General features: G+C 53.3%; 2 protein-coding genes across 2 annotated transcripts; one reads left to right on the top strand and one right to left on the bottom strand.

The window, feature by feature from the left end:
- The first annotated feature begins 7,694 nt into the window (after positions 1-7,694).
- Positions 7,695-9,415, top strand: LOC138729627 (C-C motif chemokine 4-like). The gene is made up of 3 exons (XM_069874020.1): positions 7,695-7,839; positions 8,356-8,467; positions 8,863-9,415. Exons 1-3 carry the CDS (start codon positions 7,767-7,769, stop codon positions 8,948-8,950), a joined length of 273 nt encoding a protein of 90 aa, XP_069730121.1. The 5' UTR covers positions 7,695-7,766; the 3' UTR covers positions 8,951-9,415.
- Positions 9,416-14,036: 4,621 nt separating this feature from the next.
- On the bottom strand, positions 14,037-16,319 carry LOC138729527 (C-C motif chemokine 5-like). Its single transcript, XM_069873824.1, has 3 exons — positions 16,066-16,319; positions 15,123-15,234; positions 14,037-14,680 (listed from the first exon to the last, which is right to left on the bottom strand). The coding sequence occupies exons 1-3, from the start codon at positions 16,136-16,138 to the stop codon at positions 14,593-14,595; spliced, it is 273 nt and encodes a 90-aa protein (XP_069729925.1). The 5' UTR covers positions 16,139-16,319; the 3' UTR covers positions 14,037-14,592.
- Positions 16,320-18,236: the final 1,917 nt, after the last annotated feature.

Genomic DNA, 18,236 nt, shown 5'->3' with positions numbered 1-18,236 from the left:
GGCCCGTGAATGCTTGAAGGTATGATCACAGGGAACAGCTCAGAAGCCAACTACGCTCTTACGTATATCTCCAAGTTCTATTCCCTGAGCAACTAGAGGAGCCAAGAAAGCAGACGCTAACTCAGAGCTGATTTCTGGTCCAGCTGGCATCTGACTGAACACTGAGTTCCCACCTCCTGCCTGGCTGGATGTTCTGCCTGTAGGGGCAGGATCTCTCCTCAACATCTCAGGGTATCTGGGGATGGGTGACCTGACAAGCAGGGAGTGGGATGGGAACGGATGGATGACTCTGCAAGGTGCCTCTCTCTGCTGATTGTAGAATCATGAAGTAGTTTGGGTGGGAAGGGACCTCAAAGCCCATCCAGTTCCACCCCCTGCCACCAAAACATTTCTTCCTAAGATCTCATCTAAATGTCCTGGGTTCTGAAACTGCCTCTAGGAAGGATCCACTTCTACCTGCAGGATCTCCATCCCGCTCTGTTCACAGTAAGGAACTTGCGACTTCCCAGGAGTGCCCAGAAGCTTCCCCCCTCCCCATTCTAGAGAAATGGTGGTGATCTGGAGATGACGTCATGTGCTGGAATTGTCTCCAATGGGAACCTGTTCATGTGGGAGTGACTAGGAAATATCTGGCTCCATCACGCTGGAGGAAGAGGAAAGCAAAGCCACCCCGGCCAGGCAGCAGGAGTGATCACCAGCCACGTTGCACAAGAGACCCCTTCGTGCTTCCCAAAAACTGAATCACGCCAGGGAGGTATTTATAGCTGATGAAAAATAATGGATATCATTGAGGGTTTAATCTTCCTCCAGCAGGGGAGTTTTCTGGGAAAAAATCCCTAGGAATACTGTAACTTTTAAATCGTTGATGCCTCACATTTTTCGTGTCCTTTCTTTTGAAACAAAGCAAACCACAGAGAACACCACAGTGTTTCAAAGCAAAGGGCATGGATCTAGTGGAACGAGTCAAGAGGAGGCCATGGAGATGATCTGAAGGCTGGAGAACCTCCTGTATGAGGCCAGGCTGAGAGAGTTGGGGTTGTTCAGCCTGGAGAAGAGAAGGCTGTGGGGAGACCTGAGAGCAGCTTCCAGTGCTGAAAGGGGGTCCAGGAAAGCTGGGGAGGGGCTCCGGATCAGGGAGGGCAGGGATAGGATATGAGGCAATGGTTTTCAGCTGCAAGAGGGGAGACTGAGATGAGATCTTAGGCAGAAATGTTTTACTGTGAGGGTGGGGAGGCCCTGGCCCAGGTTGCCCAGAGCAGTGGTGGCTGCCCCATCCCTGGAGGGGTTCAAGGCCAGGTTGGATGGGGCTTGGAGCCCCTGATCCAGTGGGAGATGTCCTTGCCACCCAAACCACTGTGTGATTCCAAGGATGTATGAAATTAAAGTCAAAGAAAAAACCTCATTGCTCCACCTCCCTGTCCATCCTAGGCATGAAAGGAAATGAAAGAACAGGGAAAACTGAAGTTTTAGCAATTTAGGCATTAGGGAAGAGGCTGTGGGTCTGAGCTCCTGGCTCACCCCAACTGCTGGTTCCCATCAGCATCCCTCAATCCCTGTAAATGTCTGGGAGGACCAGTTGAGGAGTCTCTGCTGGGGCTTCGTGCTCTGCCCTAGAGGACAGCTCACCTTGTTCAGATTGTTGGTGTGACCTCCAGAAAGTGCAAGGAAGACCAGGCTGAAAATTCAGAGCTCTGCTAGGATGAAAAACAGAACTAGTTTATTAATTAACTCACTGGGACTTGTGTGCTCATCATAATCCAACAAAAAGTGAAAGAAGGAAGCCACAAGCTGATTGTTTCCATTTTCAGTAGTGCTCCTGGAGCCCTGCTCTCCACAAGATTTGAGTGGCCTGGCTGCAAGTGTCTGCTAAACCCTGTCCCCAAGAACTACGGCCACAGGGTTTTTGAATCCCACCAGGGATGGCGACTCCCCCACTGCCCTGGGCAGCCTCTGCCAGGGCTTCTCCACTCTGTCAGTACAGAAATTTTTCCTGATATCCAAGCTAAACCTCCCCTAGAACAACTTGAGGCCTTTTCCTCTTGTCCCATCCCTTGTTCCTTGGGAGAAGAGCCTAACACCCACCTCACCACAACTCCCTTTCCTAGAGTTGCAGAGAGTGATGAGGTCTCCCCTCAGCCTCTGCTTCTCCAGACTGAACAGCCCCAGGTCCCTCAGCTGTTCCTCACAGGACTTGTGTCATGACCCTCCTCTGTGCAGGGACAGGTCCGAGACCAGAGTTGACACTTACTTTCCTAACTTATGGCCACTGGACCTCCTGAATACCCTGTGTCCACCAGCACCAGCTTGATCCCTCTCTTTGCAGCGTGTGGCAGGGCCACGTCTGCTGTCGGTCCCTCCCCAGGCACAGACACGGGGTAGGAAACTCCACAGCAAGGTGTGAGCTTTCCAGCTCATGGTCATGCATGGAGACCGGCAGCAGAGCTCCGATATCTACAAACCTCATGATTTATTTTGGGCTCACTGCAAGGCTGCAAACCACTTCCCACGCGTCGGGACTGTTTGTAGGTCAGGGCACTTTGCAGTGTCTTCTGAAGTACAAGTCCCATCCCGCTCCCCGTGATGCTGAGCCTTTTGCCACCCCAGATGGGCTCGTGCCCTTCAAAAGGGTCATTGTCCGGCAGCCCCGGCCAGCACGGGCTCTGCCTGGCACCCACATCCCTGGGAAGGGCTTGAGGTTCCAGCAGCGCTGGCTGGCAATGCCGCAGCCCCGCAGCCTCCCCATGTGGCCACCAGCATCCCTGGAACCGAGCAGAGAGGTGCAAGAGGGACTTAGTGGAGCTGGTGTGTGAATGGGATCAGGGAGAACCTGGGCTTCATCAAGGCAGAAGGATGAGGCTGTGACCCCCAGGGCACTGTGATTCTGTCCCAGGCACCTCCACAGCCAAACACCTCACATTAGGAAAAAATTTTTCACGGAAAGGGTCATTGGGCACCGGCAGAGGCTGCCCAGGGAGGGGATTGAGCCACCTTCCCTGGAGGGGTTTAAGGGATGGGTGGATGAGGCGCTGGAGGGACATGGTTTAGTGATTTATGGGAATGGTGGGACTCGATGATCCGGTGGGTCTTTTCCAGCCTGGTGATTCTCTGATTCTATGTCAGAGCTTGCACCACTTGCGGGCTCATGGGCAAGGGGATCCAAGAGCCCGCAGGAGTGATGGGGCCAGGATGATATCCCTTTGTGTGCTCAAATGATGGTGCTATGGTGTGGGGCTGGGATGGTGTGGTCCCCATAGGGGAGCTGTACCCCAGGGGAAGGTAGACAAGCCTTCCCCACTGGCCCAGGGACAGCTATCACAATCACAGAATGGGAACTTTTGGGGTCAGAAGGAACCTCAAAGCCCATCCAGTCCCACCCCCTGCCATGGGCAGGGACACCTCCCACTGGATCAGGGGCTCCAAGCCCCATCCAGCCTGGCCTTGAACCCCTCCAGGGATGGGGCAGCCACCACTGCTCTGGGCAACCTGGGCCAGGGCCTCCCCACCCTCACAGCAAAACATTTCTCCCCAAGATCTCATCTTGATCTCCCCTCTTGCAGCTCAAAACAGTTCCCCGTCATCCTGTCCCTGCCCTCCCTGATCCAGGGCCCCTCCCCAGCTTTCCTGGAGCCCCTTTCAGCACTGGAGGCGCCTCTAAGTTCTCCTCGCAGCCTTCTCCTCTCAAGGCTGAATAACCCCAACTCTCTCAGCCTGCTCTCATACGGGAGGTGCTCCAGCCCTCGGATCATCTCCGTGGCCTCCTCTGGACTATGCTCCAACAGTTCCATGCAGCTCCATGTCCTTTCTGTGCTGAAGACTGCAGAACTGAATGAAGAGCTGCAACTTAACCTGCATCCCTCTGCCCTGGGGGTGTGTGCTTTGTGACCTGTGGCTCTTAGCCAGCTCAGGATTTTGGGGCGCTTGAAGGACTCTCAAAGCTTCTGGGCTAATCCTTGCCACTGTCTATTGCAGGGGATGAAGACTCAGCTCTTGCTAGAACATCCTTTCCATAATCTTCCTCTTTGAATAATTCTAGCCTTCTTTTTCTATTCTGCCTGCACCCAAACAAATTGCATGCCCTACTCTGAGTGGGGCCACACCGATAAAACTGCTGTATTCCAGGAATAATACAGGAAGCTTGAGAGAGATCAGCATTGAACTGCTTAAACTGCTGGAACAGTGACAGCAGGGCGCTTTGAGATTAAACAGAGAAGTGAAAACAGAAAGAGAAAAGTGGAAACCGAAGCTGGCATCGGAGGGAGCAGCCTGGCAGGAGCACGCAGCCAGGGTTGCAGCGGAGTCACAGCCAGTGGCTCAGAGCAGGAATCCCGGGGCAGGGGGTCAGCAGCGCAGAGGAGCATCTGGGGAGAGAGAGGTTCCCCCCTTCCAGGAGGCTTCTCAGCACTCCAGGGGAAACAACAACACAGTTGACAAAGGGCAGTTTTGTAAGCGCTGATCCGTCTGTGCCGATGACACACCAAGCTCCTGCAGCTGCAGCAGCGCTTTGCAGACCCTCCTCCTCCTCCTCCAGCTCTGGAAAACTCATTAGCAGTAAATGACAGCTCCTTCCCTTCCGCTGACCATATTAGGGCTTCTGCATGGAGGACAGAATTTCCTGATACTGATCACATCACACCCCCATCACACCTCCCCACGACCCCTGGTGCTCCGTGCTGCACCATGATCCTCTCGCTCGCTCCCTGCAAGCAGCAAGGCTGGAGAGCAGAAGCTGTGAAGTTCCCATGAGCAAAACTGCCTCTGGCTGGTGTTAGCCACAAAGCTGTCTGTTTGCAGCCACAACCTCTCTTGCCCGGCACTGCGGCGCTGGCAGCCGGTGTTTGTCATTTCCCCGTGTACACACTAGCATCTAAATTGCAAGCCAAGAGGAACAGAAAACTCCCAATGTGGGTTTCTGTATGATATATTTCCTTGGCAAAAAGCCATAATTTGGTTTTGCTCTGCAGCAATTCAGCCAAAAGCTGGAGCCACTTCTCGTTGTGCCGTGCACCTCTGCCCAGAGCCACTCAGACTGACCCTCGTGAGACCTCACTTGTGGCCCTGTGGTCAGTTCTGGAGTTCTCAGCTCAGGAAGGACATGGAGCTGTTGGAGTGAGTCCAGGGGAGGCCACGAAGATGATCCAAAGTCTGGAGAACCTCCCATTCGAGGGCTGGAACACCTCCCCAGCACTGTGCTGGCACTTCTTCTGTGCCAGGGACCTGCCATGGCTTGACAGGCTCTGCAGTGCCAGGCAGGTTCTCCATCACTTGTTTCTCATTATTTTTTGGCCAGAATATCCATCTTGAACTCAAAGAAGCTTTTGAAGGGAGAGGTTCAGGCTGGCAAAATATCTCCAGTGTGGCAAACGGCCTCTTCCAGCAAACTCCCTGCTGCCCTGGAGAGTTTGGGGGTGTCAAAGCCCCTTCTGCCTGAAAAGACCCTCCAAAGAAGGGTGAGATCCTGCAGTTTGATTGCTTTGTGGAGGCTGGTAGCTGTTGTGGTGACTGTGAGTAGTTTGCAGAGAGGAGATGGCTGCTTGGTGGGTGAGGGCAGTGCAGTGGACGTTGTTTGTTTTGGCTTTAGTAAGGCTCCTGCAACATCCTCATAGAAAAGCTGATGAAGCAGGGGTTGGACAAGTGGCAATGAGAGGGACTGAGGGACTGAGAACTGTCTGAAGAGCTGGGCTCAGAGAGTTGTGGCCCATGGCACAAAGTCCATCTGGAGACCAGTTGGCGGAGGGGAACCCGAGGGATTGATACTGGGGCCAGTGCTCTTTAATATCTTTAATAGTGACGTGGATGATGGGGCAAAGTGCACGCTCAGCAAGTCTGCAGTGGCACAAAGCTGGGAGGAGTGGCAGACGCACCAGGGGCACTCGCTGCCATCCAGAGTGACCTCCTCAAGGTGGAGAAATGGGCTGACAAAACCCTCATGAAGTTCACAGAAACATAGAATCATTTGGTTGGAAAAGACCTTTAAGGTCATCAAGTCCAACCATACCTGTACACTACTGAGCCAGGTCCCTGAGCACCTCATCCACCTGTCTTTCAAACCCCTCCAGGGATGGTGACACTACCACTGCACTGGGCAGCTTCTGCCAATGCCTGAGAACCCTTTCAGGGAAGAAATTTTTCCTAATATCTAATGTGAACCTGCCCTGGTGCAACTTGAGGCCATTTCCTCTCGTCCTATCACTTCAACAAAGTAAAGAGCAAATTTCTGCCCTTGCGGAGGAGCAACCTTAGGTGCTGGTGCACTCTGGTACCAACCAGCTGGAAAGCAGCTTGGCATCAAAGGGCCCGGGGCCCTGGTAGGCACAAAACTAGACACGGTGGGCGTTGTGCCCTTGCCATAAAGAAGGCCAACATACTCCTGAGCTGCATTAGCAGGAGCATTGCCAGCAGGTCAAGGGAGGCGAGAACACCTCCCTTGCTGGGTCCAATGCTGAGTTCCCCAGAGATGAGACAGATATGGACATACTGGAGAGAATCCAGTGAAGGACCATGAAGGTGATTAAGGGATACGAGCACCTCTCCTAGGAGGAGAGGCTGAGAGAGCTGGGACTGGAAAAGAGGTGCCTCGGGGGAACTTACCAATGTGTGTGGGGAGCAAAGTAGATGGAGCTGGATTCTTCTCAGTGGTGGCCAGTGACAGTGCAAAAGGCAATGGGAAATTCTATTTAAACATCAACTAAAACTTCATTACTGAACACTGAAACAGGTTGCTCAGAGAGGTTGTGGAGTCTCCATCCCTAGAGATATTCAAAGCCCATCCAGACATGGTCCTGGTAGTGGGGAAGCATTTCTACTTGTTGTGCACCAGTTGGTTTAGCACAGCATGGATTTCATCTCCATGCAGAATTTATTGCTCCAGATCTTTTTCAATCCATTTGTGCATCACCCCTTTCATGTGTGCATCTCTAACATCATCAGATATCTCCTTGTAAAGATGCACCTCCTCAAACTCAGAACCATGATTTATGAAGTAATCAATGACTGAAGAGAGCAGCGTCATTTCAGGAAGAGAAAAAATGTCCATAAACCTGTTAAGTGATAGACCATTGCCATGGAGGTCACTCATTTGGTGGGGGATGTGCTGCAGCACTGCCGTGGTGTTGGTGGGACCCACAGAGTTGGCTGATCCTGCTTTGAGCAGGGGCTGAACTGGATGATATCCAGGGGTGTCTCCAGCCTCAGCTCCTTGCTGATCTGAGCTAAGCCAAGACCTGTGGGACTGATAGTGCTTTGCGCAGCACAGAGCCTGCTGTCCAGCCCCCTCTCAGCTCCACGTGCTGCGGTTCAGCAACCCTTGATAAAAATGCCCGGCACGAGTGTGTGCTGGAGCCCATTGGGCTTTTTTTTTTCCAGAGTTGCATAATTTTAGATAAACTTCTTGTCTTTTGCTATCCAGACACACAGGGAAAATCCCTCCCGCAGCTCCCACAAACAGTTCTCTTTGTAGCTATGCCGCTTGGCATATTTTCATTTCCTTTTGATTTGATGAAGTCAAAAACGAGCGATGAGTCAGAGCTCAGCACACTTGGCCCTGATGGACCCATATCCCATTCTTTCTGCTGTTTTATTGTTTTAAATTCCCTTTAGCTGTTTCACTTTCATGTCACCCTCTGTCATCATCCTGGAATTTCCACTGGGGCTTCTCCTAGCTGCCTCCAGGACTCCCTTTTAAAAGAGAGCTGAATCCAGCTCCTGCAGTCCAAGCTGCATCTGCCAGAGCCTCTGCTCCTCTCTGACTGCCCTCACCCAGTGGGAAGATGAAGATCTCCGCAGCTGTTTTTGCTCTTCTTCTCATTGCAACCTCTTGTTCCCAAACTTTTGCTGGCCCAGGTGAGTCCTGCTTTTTCATTTGTGAAAGAAGAGTAGATCTCAGCCTTTGCTATCATTTCTCTGTTGAGTGTTCCTGGCTGATAACAGAATTTTTCAGCACTTGTACCACTCTGAACTCTGCACTGAGATCAGCTGCATGTAGTAGCCCCAGAATTAGAAAATCATCCATCCATCCATCCATCCATCCATCCATCCATCCGTCCGTCCGTCCGTCCGTCCAGCCATCTTGGGCTTGGAGTACTTATTCCTTATAGTTTAGGGACTTAAGTCTCTACCCTGGGGCCGGGGTAGGTGGGGAAGCAAAGCTCTGAGCAAAGACCACGTGGGAATCTCCCCCAGCACCTGGCTGAATGTTCCTGGTGTTGGACCAGATGATGCCCAATGTCCATTTCAACCTGAATTATTCTCTATATCCTCACTCCCTTCCCTGCCAGCATGGTCCCTCAGCTGATGGACTGGCTGCTCCCGATGCACAGCCCAGCACATGCTCACGTTATCTCTCCTTGCCTCTTCCAGTTGGACCTGACCTCCCAATCTGCTGTTTCTCTTACACGCACCACAAGCTCCCGCAGAAGCTCATCCTGCGTCACTACAGCACCAGCACCAGTTGCACCCTGCCAGCCATCGTGTAAGTACCCAGCACTGAGTCCTGGGGGCAGAAAAGGTGGGATAGTGCGGGGTCTGCGGCTGTGGGATGTGTGTGGGAGAGAGCAGCCCTGCAGGGTGGCTGAGGGCAAAGGGGCTGCAGGAACAGAGCAGGGTGAAGGCAACCCCAAGGCAGAAGGGCTTGCACAGGGGCTGCCAGGGATCCTCTTGTGGGAATGCCCAGGGGTGTTCCTGCGGGAGTCAAGGAGGTTGTGTGGGAAAAGGAGTGGGAGCAGAGGAAAACACAGCTGGCTGCTGGTTTCAGCATCATATTAGGGCACAGCGAGACCCTCTTGCAATGCCCCAAAGCTGAGGTCCAGGATCTCCTGGAATGCAGGTTTGAGTAGAGGTCTAACATGTCTCATTCCTGTCCCACAGATTCATCACAAAGAGAGGTCGCCAAGTCTGTGCCAACCCCAGTGACACCTGGGTGCAAAGTTTCCTGCAAAACTTGAAGCAGAACTGAGCAAAGCAAGATGGCAAGTGTAGCTGCTGTCATGCATGTGTTGCGTTATCCTGAGCTCCTGCGATGGAGCAGGACCCTGGGCTGACAGGAGCTGCATGAGCTCGCGTCATCTGCAGGGAACACCAAGGGACCTCTGGAAGGGCTCCGCGAGGCACCTCGTGTCGGGCTGCTGCTGGTCACCCTTGGCTTGCACAGACCAGTCTGCAGCCTTGTCCCTCTGCCTTGACAACTCCACCCATGGCCTAGGAAGGCCCATGGGCTGCACCTCAATTGTTCTTATCTTATTTTAAATTATTTAAGATATTATCACATAGCCTAGGCAATACGTTCCTGTGCGGATAACAATGCTGTTTATGGGAGAGTGGTATTTGTGGGAGTCTGGCTGAGTCTCAGTGTTGGATGATGGGTGGCCTTGGCTTACACATGTGAAATCATGGTTCTAGAGAATAAAGAATTTGGATAAAATGTCTGCTTTTCCCCTTTTATTTGGTGTTCACAAGCACCGAGGCAGAACCTCACCCTGCGCCTCTCTGCACACTCTAGATGGCACATGACGGTGGGAGATGGTTTGTGGCAAACCTATCAAGTTTCCATACCGCAGACAGATGTACATCTGACACCTCAGTCTCTCACCACCCCACCTTCTTCCACATCCTCTTCAGAACTGACCATGTTTGTTTGCACATATGGGCCTTCTGTATACATGAACGTGCTCCCCACCCCCCAAGGCACGTCCTGTGTGCTCGTTTGTGGTCCCAGCCCCACATGCTGCACTCCAAAATGGTCTCTGGGCTTGCTGTCTGTGTGCAGGGGAGTGGTGATAGGACAGGTTGCTGCAAGGGGTAAAATCCCAGAGGCTTTGGGAGGGGAGCAGGGAGAGCAGCTCATGGATGGATGGGAAGAAGTAGAGAGCATGGAGCTGCTGTGGTGGTGGGGCTGCTCTGGAAGCTAGGAGGTACCCAGAGACATAAGCTGCTCATCAACTCGCACGCAAAGTGTTATTAGGTGTGGAGCAGGGTGAATTTGCTGCCCGTTCCCACTGCTGCCAGCTTTTTCTGCCAGCGAAGCATCAGTGTTTCCCAGCACAGAGCCCACAGGCCAATATGAATATGTAAGCAGCCCCACAGCGCCTCTCCTCCCACGTATCTGCTCCCCTGAGACACCACCACACCACTGCCCTCCAGCCCCCATGTTTACTTGGTCCTGCTGAGCCCCAGCAGGGCTGCCTGGAGAGGGGCAGGGAGCCCAGCTTACTTTCTGACCATCCCAACAGAGATTGTTCCTCACTTTCCAATCAGTGAAATGAAGAGTAGGATTTGGCTATGTTGCAGGGGGAAAACAGCCACCAACAAACCTGCTTTCTCCGGTCTGTAGTAAAGCACAGCTTGAGTAAAGGGTAAAAGCACAGTGCTGGGTACAGCTTGCCCATTGCAGTCATGCTCAGACTTTTCTTTTGCTGCATTCTGAGAAGAAATGTCCCCAACAGCATGGGTACCCAGAGCTGCCCTGGCCTTGCAGTTACCCTGTCCTGGTTGGCATTCCTTCCTCCTAAAGCAAAAAAAAAAGCCTTTCCCTTATTGTTTCATTTTTTCCCTGCAGCTGTAGATCAGACCTGGCAACCCTGAGGATGGGAAAGCACCTCCGTGTTGTCTTGTGATTTCCCTCTAATATTGTGTTTTCCAGGCTGGGAAGTCATTTGCAGGCAGGAGTGCTCATGGGGCCACCAAACAAGCAGCATCCCAGCAAGGAGCAGACCCAGCTCAGGCACCACGTTCTGTCCCAGGACACGGAGCTGGTGCTGGGGTACCACATGGAGGGCTCCGCTCCAGCTCCATGGGGATGGCTCCTGCCTGTTCTGCTAGGAGGATCATTTGAGAAAGGCACAGGCTTTCAACCCTGACAAGGTTCTTGTGCTCTCCTGGCACAGCAGGGTCCTGGCAGAGATGATCAGGTGGTGGGTCAGAATAAAGGATTGAGAGCAGCCCTGTGGAGAAAGGCTTGGAGTACTGCTGGATGAAAAGCTCAACACGAGCCAGCAACGTGTGCTCACAGCCCAGAAATCAACCGTGTCCTGGGCTGCATCCAAAGCAGAGGGACCAGGAGGGAGGGAAGGGATTCTGCCCCTCTGCTCCGCTCTGGTGAGACCCACCTGGAGCCCTGCGCCCAGTTCTGGAGCCCTCAGCACAGGGAGGACATGGAGCTGTTGGAGTGAGTCCAGAGGAGGCCACGGAGATGATCCAAGGGCTGGAGAACCTCCTGTATGAGGCCAGGCTGAGAGAGTTGGGGTTGTTCACCCTGGAGAAGAGAAGGCTGTGGGGAGACCTTAGTGCAGCTTCCAGTGCTGAAAGGGGCTCCAGGGAAGCTGGGGAGGGGCTCTGGATCAGGAAGGGCAGCGAGAGGACTAGGGGAACAGTTCTGAGCTGCAGGAGGGGAGATTGAGATGAGATCTTAGGGAGAAATGTTTTGCTGTGAGGTTGGGGAGGCCCTGGCCCAGGTTGCCCAGAGCAGAGGTGGCTGCCCCATCCCTGGAGGGGTTCAAGGCCAGGTTGGATGGGGCTTGGAGCCCCTGATCCAGTGGGAGGTGTCCCTGCCCATGGCAGGGGTGGGACTGGATAGGCTTTGAGGTCCCTTCCAACCCAAACCGTTCTGTTTGCAAGAAGTCTTGTCCCACGCTATGATCTGGGTTTGCCATCCTTAGGGAGAGACAAAATCTGCAGAGATGAGTCTGGGGCAGGGTTCCCTGGCAGTGCTGTGAAACACAGGAGCAGAGTGATCAGCGTGTGGCAATGTGGATGGACAGGAGCTGCTGCCTGTGGGTGGGAAGGTGAGGACCCTGGGGATGGGGTGTTGGGGGTCTCCTGCTCCCGAGGGGATCCCAACCCCTGCCACAGCTGCTATGTGCTTGTCTTTGTGAGAAGCAGAGTTTGGTGCTGCAGAGGAACTGCAGGAGCCTGGAACAGTCCCTGACGTGGGGGTCTGTGTGCAGCGAGGGTTCAGAGGAGGGATGTTGTGTACAAAAAGCTGGAGAGCACAAGGTCTGAGGTTTGCCCCAGACCTAGGGTGCAGGAGACAGACTGGAAAGTCAGGAGCGCTCGGTGCTTCAGCTGTCTCTTCTCCGGACAGTCCCTGGCCAGAATCCCAGACACATGTGGGAATTTCCCTCTATGATATTTCTGCTTTCGGTTTCCTTCCTGAAGCTCCAGGAGCAGCAGTCGAGCCAGCCTGATCCAAGTGCCCTACCTGATCCACAACTGGACATGCTTGGGCTGGGTTTACTATCTTGGTCCTCTCTGGTCTTTTGGAGAACACAAACCCTGTGGCTGTCCCCTTTCTCCCAGTGGAGGTGAGAGAAGCCCTGGGAAGGAAGATGAACCCTGCAGACCTTCAGACCCAAAGGCTGCGTTGTCCCCTGCTGGGCTCTCTCCCTAACCCAGCTCTGTAGCTGCCCCCTCCATCAGACTCCGTGGGGTGGTTCACCCCTGCTCTTGCTCTCAGCTGTTCTCAGCATGAGGAGTGCAATTGTGGTTATTTCTAGGCAACATCGTCTCATTAAGGGACGTGCATCCTGCCACCACCTCACCCTGCAGCACTTTGACAGCTGGTGATTTGAACTTGGTCTCATGGCTCAGCCTCTTTGAGTTTTGTCCTTCCAGCCTGCACTGGTGATATTCTGGCAGCTCCACTTCTCTCGAGAAGCCTTTCTCCTGCACCCACCCATTTCTATCATCCATCACTGGTGCTTCTCTGCAGAAAGCAGGGGCTGGATGGGTCAGTGCGAAGCACAAACATGATCTGTGTGTCTGCTCAGTTGCTGGTGGGAACGTTATCTCTCTGGTTGAATTCTGTTGCTCTGCTTCTTGCTGCTGTCTGCTCTGGACCTTGCTCTGCTCCAGGTGAATCAGCCTCTGTCTTTGGGTTGTTATTTCTTCTCCTGGACGAGAAGAACTTCTCCACACTTCTATACCTTTCCTGCCTGTCTCAGGGACCATCATCCTTTCTGCCTGGGACTGTGCCACATTGTATCCCATCACCAAGAACTGGGAACCCCTCCATCCTTGGGACCCACTCCATCCCTCAGAACCAGCTCCATCCCTCAGAACCTAGGCAGAATGCAGTCAGGAGACCCACCGGGATGCAGGGAAAGCATAAGAAGGAGATGGATCTGTTAGCGTGAGTCCAGAGGAGGCAATGGAGATGATCCAAGGGCTGGAGAACCTCCTGTACGAGAACAGGCTGAGTTGGGGTTGTCCAGCCTCGGCAAGAGAAGGCTCTGAGGAGACCTTAGAGCAGCTTCCAGTACTGAAAAGGACTCCAGCAAAGCTGGGGAGGGGCTCTGGATCAGGAAGGGCAGGGATAGGATGATGGAGGATGGTTTTGAGCTGCAAGAGGAGAGATTGAGATGAGATCTTAGGCAGAAATGTTTTGCTGTGAGGGTGGAGAGGCCCTGGCCCAGGTTGCCCAGAGCAGTGGTGGCTGCCCCATCCCTGGAGGGGTTCAAGGCCAGGTTGGATGGGGCTTGGAGCCCCTGATCCAGTGGGAGGTGTCCCTGCCCATGTCAGGGCAGTGGAACTGGATGGGCTTTGAGATCCCTTCCAATCCAAACCATTGCATGATTCTATGATTCTCTTCCTGTTTCCCCAGAAAGTCTGCAAGAAATTGCTATGGTGAACACCAAAACTTAATTACAATCATTGCATTACGAACAGAAGGCTTTATCCCTTAGTGACAGCAAGAAGCCATGTCTACAAAATAAGACCAAAAATTGCTAATTAACACTTGAAATGCCCCTTCCCACAGGGTAGATGAGGATGCCCCAGGGGACCTCTCAAAGTAGCCCAAGTGGTCTGTGGCTGGGCAGGTTGCCTAGCAGGAGGGAGGGGTATGAGGGTCTGGACTGCATCCCTGCACAGCAGCTCTGGCTCAGCGTGCCATGGCAGGGAGAAAGGGAAGGGGTTTGCAGATATGGAGGCTGAGGCGTTTCCAGCTGGGAAGTTTCGGTTCTTCCCCTGCCTCTCCCAAAATGATTGTGGTATGGTTCTATCAGTCTTAATTTTCCAGGAAGGAGAGGAAAATCAGCTTCCAGAGCTGACACAGAGAGAAAACAATCTTTATTCTTTGGCACCAGCAAGAGACAGCATTTTAAGAACAAGGCTGAACAATGTGGTTCCACAATGAGTGTCCTGTCAGCAACCAGTGCTCCACTTCCTCCACAGTGGAGCCAGATCTTACTCACAGCATCCACTATACCATGGCAAGATTCAGCCAGTTGACTTGGAAGTCAGCCTGGCTTTACATTCATACCTAATTTTGACCAACCACTTCCCACAAATAGCTCTGGGGAAAACATCCTCCTCCCATTCCAGCAGTGGAGGGAAAAGAAGGGGACAGTTGAGCGATATGTCACACAGCAAGGCTACACCAAGGTGGGTCTGCAGGTCCAGGAGAGTCCCAGCATCATAGTTGCCCCTAAAGCTGGCTAAGTTGTAATAGATAAATAACAGCTTTGCAAGCCAAAACGACCTTCAGGGGTCCCAAGGTGGCCCAGAAGGTCCCAGTGCTCAGCATCAGGATTTATAGATTTAAGACTCCACTGGGTGGTCTTGCAGGACTGTTCAGGGCAGAGGTGTCTCAGCTCCCAGTGCTCACTGCAGCTCCAGAGTGTTCACGTATTCCTTCACCCACTTGGCATCGGGGTGAGCACAGACCTCCCGGTCCTTCCTGGTGATGAACCTGTCAAGTCAGACAGGGAGGTGTTACAGCCCCAGAGAGGGAAAAGGACATGAAGACCTTGGGTCATCTCCTGGGCACCCCCTACCCTGGGATCCAGGCTAGCTCCCAAGGGGATCGATTCCTCTCCAGGCTCCCATCCCAGCACCAGGGGGCTGCAGAGCCTACTAAAACCCCAAGGCCTCCTAGGAGAACCCCACCATGCTCAGATGTTCCTGGCCATGTTCAGCACAGAAGTCTGCTGGCTTCAGCCCCACAGCCTGTATCAATTTCAGCTCTTGTAGGTGACACATTACGTGCATTGGGCTCATCTCCACTGGGAGGTCCTGCTGGCTACACAGGGATCTCCTTCCCCCACCTTATTCCCAGCATCAGGATGGTTCAAGGGGATGAAGGAGACTTCATATTTCTCAGTGGAGAGCCCAGAGGAGGAGCTGGTACTTACACAACTGCTGGCTGTGAGCACTTGCTGCTGGTGTAGAAATAATCTTTCACATGACTCTGAGGCAGCTTTCGTACTGTGTAGCTGAAGCAGCACACAGTTGTGTCAGCCCCAACTGGAAGAGATCAGGAAAGCCAGCATGAGTCCATCATTCACGATAAGAAGAGAAACTACACATTCCCCTTATGGGCAACCATCTCCTTCATCAGCTATGGAGCCCTCTTCTAGTGACCTTGGAGCAGCTTCCAGTGCTGAAAGGGGCTCCAGGAAAGCTGGGGAGGGGCTCTGGATCAGGGAGGGCAGGGATAGGATTGGGGGGAGTGGTTCTGAGCTGCAGGAGGGGAGATTGAGATGAGATCTTAGGGAGAAACATTTTGCTGCGAGGGTGGGGAGGCCCTGGCCCAGGTTGCCCAGAGCAGGGGTGGCTGCCCCATCCCTGGAGGGGTTCAAGGCCAGGTTGGATGGGGCTTGGAGCCCCTGATCCCGTGGGAGGTGTCCCAGTCCATGGCCGGGGGGTGGGACTGGATGGGCTTTGAGATCCCCTCCAACCCAAACCCTTCCATGAATCTATGATTCTCTTCCTGTTTCCCTGGAAAGTCTGCAAGAAATCGCTATGATGAACACCAAAGCTTAATGACGGTCACTGCTGGGCTGTCTTCTTAAATATTTTGCCCTCACTTACAATGACAGAAATTGCTACAGTCCCCTTGGGGCCACTTCTAATGCCCAACAATGAAATTATGGGCGATGAAACCTGAAAACTTTGAGTAAAATTCATGCCTAAGAGAAAGGATGCTAGAAAGAGAGTCAAGTCCTGAGAAAGCAGGAAAAGATTTTCACACAGGTTTCCAACCTTTGCATCTAACTTTTTTTCCAGTTCTGCTTCCAAATTCCTGCCAGTCAGAGGAAAAATCCACCCCAAGAAGCAGAGAGAGGCTATACTCACATGGAGCTGGAGAGGCCTGGGGAAAGAGGGCAGTAGCAAGGATGATGGAGAGGCAGACAGCAGAGATGTTCATTGTGGACAGGGATGAGCTGCTAGGGCAGAGGCAGGAGCAGAGTGGATTCCTCCTGTGTCTGGTGCACGGGGCTGGTTTGGTCCTTGCTTTTTATAGGGACAGTGGCCACCCCTGTCAGTCAGCTTTTAAGGCAAGCGCTTGGAGTTTCCAAAGTGTGAGAGCTGATGTCATGGCACCTTTGCCTCAGAAATGCTGAAAACAAAAAAGGAAGCAGCAGGTCTAGGAAATACCAGAATAGCTTTCATGTGAGTTGAGGTGACTGAGCAAATCGCACCCGCATGAGGGCTATACTGACCAAGACAGGATACGAAACCACCCCTGAACAGCAGGTTCGCATTTAGACTCACCAACATGACAGTGGTACTCAGCAAACTCATCTCAGCATCCCCCCTGAAGGACCAGGAGGACCTCAACTCAGTCTCCTTTTCAAGGACTCAAGCCTTGAGGCCATAGGTGCTCAGACCCTCAGAACAGGAGGGACGTGAGGGAATGGCAGAATAGGAGGAAGCTGTGCCAGGGGAGGGTTAGGTTGGACATGAGGAAAAAGTTCTTCCCTCAGAGGGTGGTGGAGCCCTGGAACAGCTCCCAGGGAAGCAGTCACGGCACCAAGGCTGACAATATTCCAGAAGTGTTTGGCCAAGGCCCTCAGCCCCACGGTGTGAATGTTGGGGTGTCCTGTGCAGGGACAGGAGTTGGTCTTGATGATCCTTGTGGGTCTCTTCTGACTCAGGACATTCGATGGTTCTATGAACAGAACAGGTCCAGCCAGGGGGTTGTGCTGCTGCTGTGGTGGGACTGGGGCACACACTCAGTGGGTACAAGGGTGCAGCACAGGCAGCTCAGGCAGGAGGCACGCTCTGAGCTCGGCTGCCTGTTCAGGCAGCCAGGATGGCTAGTGCACTAGGGACTGCCTGTAGACCTGGGCTGGCAGTCTTGGCATCATAAAATGCAAAATTCTCAGTCTTGTGCATCCAGCACAGATCTCAGGATCTCCAACCCCCTCCTAACACAGGCCAGCATCAGCCAAGAAGGGGAATGCTTGCCTGGCAAAGCCCAGCTCCATTGTCTGACTCTGCAAACAGCAGAAATACAGGGCAAACAGAAGTGCCAGTGTGGGTTTGGTACAAGATGGGATGCACAAGGCAGAGCAGGAGATTCCTCTGTCCAGGGAGTGGGGATGGATCAGCTCTCATGCAGATGTGTAAGCCCTGTGCACACTCACACAGGACTCGTGGCCTGCCCAAAGGCCACTGGCACTGCCCTGACTGTAAGAATCTTAGAATCACAGAATCATGGAATCATTAAGCTTGGAAAAGCCCTCTAAGCCCACCCAGGCAGCCCAACCCCACTGTGCCTGCTGAACCATGTCCCCAGGTAGCATGTCTACATGGTTTTTGAACCTCCAGGGATGGAGACTCCACCCCTGCCCTGGGCAGCCTCTACTAGGGCTTCATCACTCTTTTGGTAAAGAAATTATCCAGTCTAAATCTCCCATGGCACAACTTGAGGTCATTTCCTCTCGTCCAGTCACTTATTCCTTGAAAGAAGAGCTCAGCATCCACCTCACCATGGCCTCCTTTCTGGGAGCTGCAGCGAATGCTGAGGTCTCCCCACAACTTCAGAATCTAAACAGCCCCAGGTCCCTCAGCTGCTCCTCGTCCAGACCCTCCCCCAGCTTCCTTGTCCTCCCCTGGAGGCCCAGGACTCCCCAGGACGCCCCAGGGAGCATTTCCCCTTTCTCCACCTCCCTCTTCTCTGCAACAAATTTGTCAGCTCACAGCCTGTGGTTTCTCTGGGTATTTTCATGCACATTCCCCAGTGACAACTGCTGCTCACGAGGCACCATGAGCTTCTCTCCCTGGGTTTCCTTGCTGCCCATTTAGGGCAGTGGGCACTGGGCACTCTGTTTCCACTCTTCTCTCCCACCATGCCTCATGGGACTCTGTGGGGCACTTGGAGACTTCCTTGTGCCTTGGCGCATTGGGGCTGCCTTCCCGCAGTGTCCCTTTCTCTGCCACATCCCCAAGGGTGGGGAGTGGTGCTGCAGGAGGGCCCCCAGGCTCTGCCAGCCCAACGTTGCTCCAGAGATCCTGCTGGG

The sequence above is a fragment of the Phaenicophaeus curvirostris genome, chromosome 21 (assembly GCF_032191515.1).
Source record: "Phaenicophaeus curvirostris isolate KB17595 chromosome 21, BPBGC_Pcur_1.0, whole genome shotgun sequence".
In the NCBI taxonomy this organism is placed as follows: Eukaryota; Metazoa; Chordata; class Aves; order Cuculiformes; family Cuculidae; genus Phaenicophaeus; species Phaenicophaeus curvirostris.
Note: the sequence above shows the minus strand (reverse complement) of the source record. Positions and strands in the feature narration are given on the sequence as shown.